The 7,502-nt window shown below is 37.6% G+C and overlaps 1 protein-coding gene across 1 annotated transcript in view; it reads left to right on the top strand.

Moving 5' to 3' along the window:
* Positions 1 to 2,420: 2,420 nt before the first annotated feature.
* The window catches only part of LOC111324087 (aprataxin and PNK-like factor), a 12,498-nt gene continuing 7,416 nt past the window's right edge, over positions 2,421 to 7,502 (top strand). Inside the window, exons 1-4 of the mRNA XM_088763377.1 lie at positions 2,421 to 3,041; positions 3,154 to 3,225; positions 4,810 to 5,056; positions 6,556 to 6,701. Of these exons, the coding sequence (XP_088619503.1) occupies positions 2,949 to 3,041; positions 3,154 to 3,225; positions 4,810 to 5,056; positions 6,556 to 6,701 (558 nt within the window). The 5' untranslated portion in view covers positions 2,421 to 2,948. The remainder of the gene's footprint in view (positions 3,042 to 3,153; positions 3,226 to 4,809; positions 5,057 to 6,555; positions 6,702 to 7,502) is intronic.

Genomic DNA, 7,502 nt, shown 5'->3' with positions numbered 1-7,502 from the left:
CCTTGGACCCAGGAGGGATCCTTGGGGAACACCATATTTCACTTCATTCAAGTTAGAAGGGTGGTCATTTACCACAGTGTATTGAAATCTGTCTTTCAAATAATTTCGTTCGTTCGTAATGTAGTTCGTAATGTAGTTCTGTCAGATATCACTGAGATGTCATGACATCCGAAACCTGGTGAGCTACGTGAGAGTGCAGTAAAACTTCCAGAAGAACTATATGCATTTCTATACACTCTGTTCACTGGCAACACAGAAATTCCAGCGGAATATCCTGATCGTATCCGGCGCCTGGTTAACACTTTTGGGCAGGACATCATATACGGAGTTACTGGAGGACAACAGAAATCATCCAAGCAAATACTGTTACCGTATGCCGTGAAATCTTTGACGAACAATGTTCAATTTATCCAGATGTTAAACCGATGTGTATTCACAAATTGCGTATTCACAAATTGAGGAGATGAACACAGCACTTTGCCCTTAAAAACTGGCCTTGACGCCTGTTAATGACGTTCCTTTGCCTGAAACTATCCAGCCATATATCAACACAACACTCGCGTGGGACCGCATAGATAGACTGGAGAAAACTCTTTTTGGTGCTGAAACCTCACATAGAGTAGATGGGATTGCTGTTCAAGCCAGGCATTTTGGTCCAAACCGTACCTCCACCACTTAGAATCACTCAAGCTTGGACGAGTAAAAGAAGTATTAATCCATCAGTAAGCTCGGTTGTCCCTCCGTACAATGCTGGTGATCGTTGCGGTCCTCGCGCAGGAGTGATCGTCGAGGTAACTGATGAAGAAATCTTGGCGGAGGCAAAAAAGAAGAATTTGCTTTGGATCTTGATGCGACTCCATGCAAAAAGCCGCTGGCTAGATTAAAGTCGCGAGAATAAAGAATTAAAGAACTCTTGATTTTAAACGAAGTTCTTGTCAGTACCATATTACCAGCACCTGCAGTTCTTCTTGAGTTTCTATCCTGTTCCTGTGCAAGATCATGCAATTTTCCCACCTGTACGTGCCTCGCGAATGGTCTCAAATGCACCGACATGTGTCGGCCTCGAACTGCAACAATCGTGCAGAGGAGGAGGAGGTGTATGATGACGATTTCTCTGAGGACGATGTGGATGAAGCTGAAGATTAAAACTCCATAAATAAAACATCCGTTAGGTTTAAAAGTTTTTATTGAGACAATCATAAAATTATCTTTCTTCTATGAAATTGGGTTTTCTGGCAAATTTTTTAACTTTAATTACTGCGATTTTCAGACATTTCGTTTTGGTTCGCGCCCTCCTTAACCTCAAGAGGGCTTTTGAAGATTAAATTATGAGTTCGTTTGACTTAAAGGGGCAATGCTTTCAATTTTCACTCAATTTCGCGTTATTATATGTTAGAAGAATTGTATGTTAATATCCAAGATGGCGTATCCAAGATGGCAGATCCAAGATGGCGTACGGATGTTACTGAAGATATGTTGTCTTTGAAGCGACGGCATCCAACTTTAACTATTGGCTATGAGTCACTTGTTATTTTTTTCTTTCGTTTGGCGAAAATTTTGTGAGATTAGACATTAAACAAAAAAAGTTCAGAACTTTACGCTTATACCTCAGTACATTTTAACGCTGTCATGGAAAAAAATCGATGAAACTCAAATAATTTTGAACTCAGAAGTTTTAAAACTCATCTGAGAGAAACCTCTATCATTTTCGTACATAAAATACCCTTAAAGAACGGTTAACACGCTTGCAAAGAATAGTGTTTGGCAGTTATCGTTTGTTTCCTGACAATTCTGCCGAAGGAGTGACGTCACTTGATCACATGATAACACCTGTTCAGCTACTCATTGAGCACTGCTATCATACATAATATTAAACTAGAGTAACTGTAGTTTTCAAAAATGTATGATAGCATTTGTCTCCCCGAGTGGTAATGAAAGGCCATTTTTGGGGCCCTGGCCCATGGAATATGGAATATATATAGCTACCGAAATTGACATTCCCTGGTTTCAAGTCGCGGTTTACCACGTGCACATTCCTTGAATGCAAAAATTCAAGTCCCTCGGCGATATCAATCACTGCCTTGAGAAAAAGCGGTAAATATGTTGAAAGGCTTCCCCTGCTTGTATTCTATCGAGGCAAAGCAATAATTGGAGGAGATCTAAACCTGAACATCAAGACCGAATGGCAGGAAATCAAAACACTCGTATTCCATAGACTGCACCCACCCCTCCCTGGGTACTAATGGTGTGCTTTCCCTCCTCATAGAATGGTCCAAAAAAAGGGTCCAAAAAAGGGTCCCAAAAATGGTCCAAAAATTGGTCCAAACAATGGTCCAAAAAATAGTCCAGTCCAGTCCATATCTTACCCTATGCCACATCGGAATACGCTTTCCAATTTTTCTCAATATGAAGGAAAAATTCTCGATCGACAAAAAACATTCTTGGTCGACAGGAAATTTCTCGATCGACAGGAAATTTCTCGATCGACAAAAAAAATTCTGGATCGACAAAAAATTTCTCGATCATCAAAAAAAATTCTCGATCGACAATAAAATTCTCGATCGACAAAAAAATTCTCGATCGACAAAATTAATTCTCAATCTACCAAAAAATTCTCAACCAATGAAAAAAATTGTTTGACCGATGAAAAAGTTTTCTCGATCCTTTAAATTTTTTCTGGACTTCCACAATATTTCTCGCCAGAGAGAATTATTTCTCGACCAAGGGAGAAGTTTTCTCGATCGTCACAAATATTTCTGGACCATCGAAAATATCTGTCGAAAGACAAAATTATTTCTCGGCCAACAAAATTATTCTCGACCAGTTTTGTCCAGTATGGCTTTCTATAATCGTGCCATAATGTGGCTACACACGTTGTGTAAGCCACACAAAAATTGCACTCTATCTCAACCTTTTTGTTGAGATAGTACTATGAGATTGTAATCGAAATGCCTTCCTTCAACTTAAGGCCGCTTGATGACGAAAAAGACATTGCGGTTCCCTTTGGCAAAACAACGATCGGAAGAGGTCCTTTCCTTGGGGTAAGATTTGCAGAAGTATAACAACATTTAGACGCGTTAAATTTCTTTGAAATTCACCTATTTGTTTTAACCTGTAATATATATACCATATCTATTAATTTTCTTTGAACAGGTTACAGATAAGCGAGTGTCGAGATCGCATGCGGTACTGGAGGTGACAGATGAAAATCTTTCTATTTTGCCCGTAAGTGACAAAGTTATGACAAGACAATGTAAATTCCGCCGATTTTATACCATCCCCACCTCTACCCACATTACTTCGCCCTTCGCCTGTTAGCCATCTTAGTTCCTCTCTCACATGCAGCAAGGATTTCTAAGTACTTATTTTTTTTCACTAATGATAGGGGATACGATTGAAGCAGGTGTCACTCCGTGTCAAAAAATTGAGCTCTGAATTTCTATGTTGTTGCATAATTCACCATTAATTTTCTCTGGATTGTCGTACATACTGTAACACAGTGTAAATATCCTGGATATATGTTTTTCCATAAAAGTAATGATTTTGGATCGATTTTGTCCGGTCGTATGCAAAAAATATTTGGGTTTCTGGTTAAGGATGGTTGTATTGGGATTTTTTTTTTCCAATCTTTGACTAGGGAGGGTTATTTGTGAGGTCTGTATGAGAGTCACTTCAGTTCATGGGAAGAGACTGGGAAAAATGAAGATTCACAGGCTGTGGGGAAGACGTGGTCCTACACCAAGCAGCTCCGGATTTTAGATTCCCATAGTTTGGTACCTCTGTCAGTGGGCATTGATGAATGGTTATTTTAGTTTTTGCTGCCAATTAATGTCATACTAAGTAAAGAGTATTCAGAAATCTTACTGGACCATCACCAGGCACAGTGTAGATGGCAGTTGTAATGCTTGACTGGTTCTTAGTTAGTGATGATTAATTAATTTAATTTAATATTTAATTTCATAATGTAATGTAATGTTTGATATTTATATGACACATTTTCTATAAAATAATCAAATGTGCATTATATTACAATAAATACAAAATAAGAATAAGAATAAGGGGTTCTCAGAAGAATTCCCTTGTTATTTTGCCGTGGATCACAATGGGATGGCTGTAAAACAGAAATTAAATCACTGAGATATTTAGGAGCTGAGCTCTAGAGTACTTTAAAGGTGATCAAAAGGATTTTAAACTTGATACCTAGGAGGATGGGCAACCAGTGAAGTTGTTGAAGGAGTGGCAGAATATGACAGTGTTTAGGTGTGCAGAAGATCATTTGTGATCATTTGATCATGACATGGAGTTTTTGTGTGTGAACGTCGGGAAGTCCATGGAGGAGACTGTTGCAATAGTTTAACCTACTGGTTATAAATGCATGAATCAGTTTCTCAGTACATTCACTAGTAAGGTAATTCTGCATGGTTGGGATATTATACACAGATAAAAAATTGCACTACCAGAGGTCTTTGTTCTATGCGTTGCCATGTCCATGTGCGAGTCGAAGCAGGAGCCCAGATTATAATTAACAATTATTCCATGACCGCGCGTTGGATATGAGATGATAGATAGCCAATGAGGCGCATAGCGCCGAATTCACTATAATCATCTCATATCCAACAAGCGCAAGTGGAATAATTGTTTTATTAAAAAAAACACCCCCAAGATATTAGACAAATCTTCTCAACTTTATTTTGTGAGAAGAAACCGGATTTAACAATGTACAGAAATTAGATTATGGTATATTGGCTCTTGAATTGCATTATCCAATGATCCAGTTTTTAATAATTGAAGTTATTACTTACCTTACAGCTTCACACCAATCCAACCTTCTTGAAAGCTTCTGATAGCCAGAAGTTCATAAGTTTGAAGAAAGACGAAATCAGAGTCCTGATCAATGGTGATGTTATTGCATTGCTTCCAGACAGCTTGTGCTTTATGGTGGTTTGTCATGGAGATTCATGCAAGACTGGTGTAACTGAAGGACAATTGAGATTCTCTGAGTCAAACAATGTTCATGATGAAGGAAAACCTACAAAATCATCAAACACATCCACAGGTGCTATATGCTTGTGAGGAATTGGGCCATTTTGTATTTGAAGAAACTAGAAGGGAGTTGAGGGGTGAGGGATCAGTTCATGGTTGACGAAAATTTCAGATATATGGCATATGGAAATAATCTGTCATAAAAGTGGTTTGAAGAATTCAAAACATAATTGACCTTTGTATACGTGAAAAAGTGAAAAACTCTGAGTCTTCATGAGGAATTAGACCACAGACCTTCAGATTATGTAATCTGACCCTCTGCCACTGAGCCACAGAGACTCTGATGAGGTGGGCCAATTTTTCTGGGTTAATCATACCTGAAAAAATATTCTTTTGTGACCCACAAAAGAATGATATCACCACAGATGTAAGAGTGTCCTCAATAGGTTCTTTTGGAATCTTGGATTGTACAGTCTGAAGGCTGAGAACCCAAGAATTTAGGGTAAGAAGGGAGTAAGGGACAGGAATAGTATTATGAATTTGAGGGGTTTGAGAAATAGTTACTAAGATGAACCAAGAACTGGGAATAACTTGGATATATCAACAAAGTTGAAGTGGTAAATTGGCCACCGTAACGATTACAAAAGCTTTTCATTCCACTAATTTATTCTTGTTTTTCTCGTTGCCATGTTCCCACCAATAACGTAGCTCCATTCTCTGCCTTTAAAAGCACACACAATCCACAATTCCTCTATTCGCTCCGACAAAGGGCGAACTCTCGAAACATTATCTTTTGTAATCGTTACAGTGGCCAATTTACCACTTCAACTTTGTTAATATATCCAAGTTATTTCGTTACTCCCACTGATGCAGCCCCAAACAGTTTCTTTCGAAACTATCAGCCTTCATTCAAGAACTGGGATGTCCGTTGACAAGAATTTATAAAGAAATGATATAATCTGAAAGTGAAGAAAAATAGCATAGCCTCTCATGCAGCTGTTTGAGGGCATTGATTTTCACTTCTCCCTCCAACTGTAAAAGTTAGATGCAAACACCTATGGATGCCTGCCTAAGAGGAAATTAAAAAACTGCAAAAAAGTTTTTTTAAGACAGTCTTGTGTACACATGCGCCAAAACTTTCAAGACTTCTAAGTGAATAATATTATCCTTTTGGTGAAAAGAGATAAACTTATACACCTTACAATGTGCAAAGACTTCAACAAATCAATGTTAGTTGAGAAAATTATCACCAACCAAAAGGGACCTTTTAAGTTGAGGAAATGAATTATTTTATGATGTGATCAGGATTGGCTGGTCTAAACCATCGGGATTAGGGGATTTAAGGAGAATTTTAGTTGCGATTGCAGGATTGAAGAAGCCTATTAGAGACCCTCTTGTAAGGATCTGGTTTCAAACTTCTCTTAAATTAAATAAACTATAATTTATATTAAGTGTAAATTTACTTTATTAGAACATATTATCTTCTCATAGTAATCTTGGGGGTATAAACATTTATAACTGTAGCTTTTAAGACTGAGGTATTTCAATGGATTTTTCCAATATTCTTTGCAGATATGTTGCTAGATGAATTTACGAATAATGGGCCTTCCTCAAGAACATGTTCTGCAGATGCAGTTATTCGACATGCAGATGGGAACTTTACTGACAGTAAACCGTCCACTCAAGACATGGCTACAGCTAGTTCTTCTCTTTCTGTGGTAGTTATAATTAGATTGTCATTAGTTTAAATTGATTGGTGGATCTAAAATAATCAGCCCTTTGGTACCTTACATGAGTTTATCTTGTGTGGTATAAAAATTTCCTTTGTTTCAAATAATTTATTTCAAAGAATTTGAAAGTCTTGTTATCTAATTTTAGAGTAAAGATCGGATATAAGATGTGATTGATTGTAGAGCTTATGTACATGTACAGTAATTAAAATCAAACAGCTAACATTCCAATAGCATATAGTAGTTTTGTGTTCAAATACAAAACAGAACAAAACAGTAATGATTAAAAATTTAATCAAACTGGCATAACTGTTAAAGTTCATACAAGTCAGAACGACTGCAATCATGATGAAGGCCATCCCGGCTAGCTCATCATGGTGATCTCCCCTCATCACAGTGGACTGGACTAAGAGCTTGCTTTGATATCCTTTCTGATGTGTTGAGTGGAAGGTCACATCAGTCACAGAAGCCGAGTTTTATGGCATCATCACGAGCAATCTTTGTGAATTCAGCTGTTGTTGGTTCATAAAACACTTGCTTTGAGCATTTTTTTTTCTAAGTGCTGTGTGAAAAAACTTCAAGAGAAGTGTTAATTTTGAAATTCCAAACTATTTCAGTTTGTTAACTCAGTATTGCAGATTGTGAACCTTGGTGTTACACTTGACAGCCTTTGTCTTGTTCAACTAATCAGATTAATTGAACCATTCTATCAAGGAGTATTATTAACGTATTCTGGCGCACTTTATGAGAGTTAATAGAGCATGCTGGTGACACTGTTGTTTGCTTTGA

Source organism: Stylophora pistillata, chromosome 6, assembly GCF_964205215.1.
Source record: "Stylophora pistillata chromosome 6, jaStyPist1.2, whole genome shotgun sequence".
Taxonomy (NCBI): domain Eukaryota; kingdom Metazoa; phylum Cnidaria; class Anthozoa; order Scleractinia; family Pocilloporidae; genus Stylophora; species Stylophora pistillata.
Note: the sequence above shows the minus strand (reverse complement) of the source record. Positions and strands in the feature narration are given on the sequence as shown.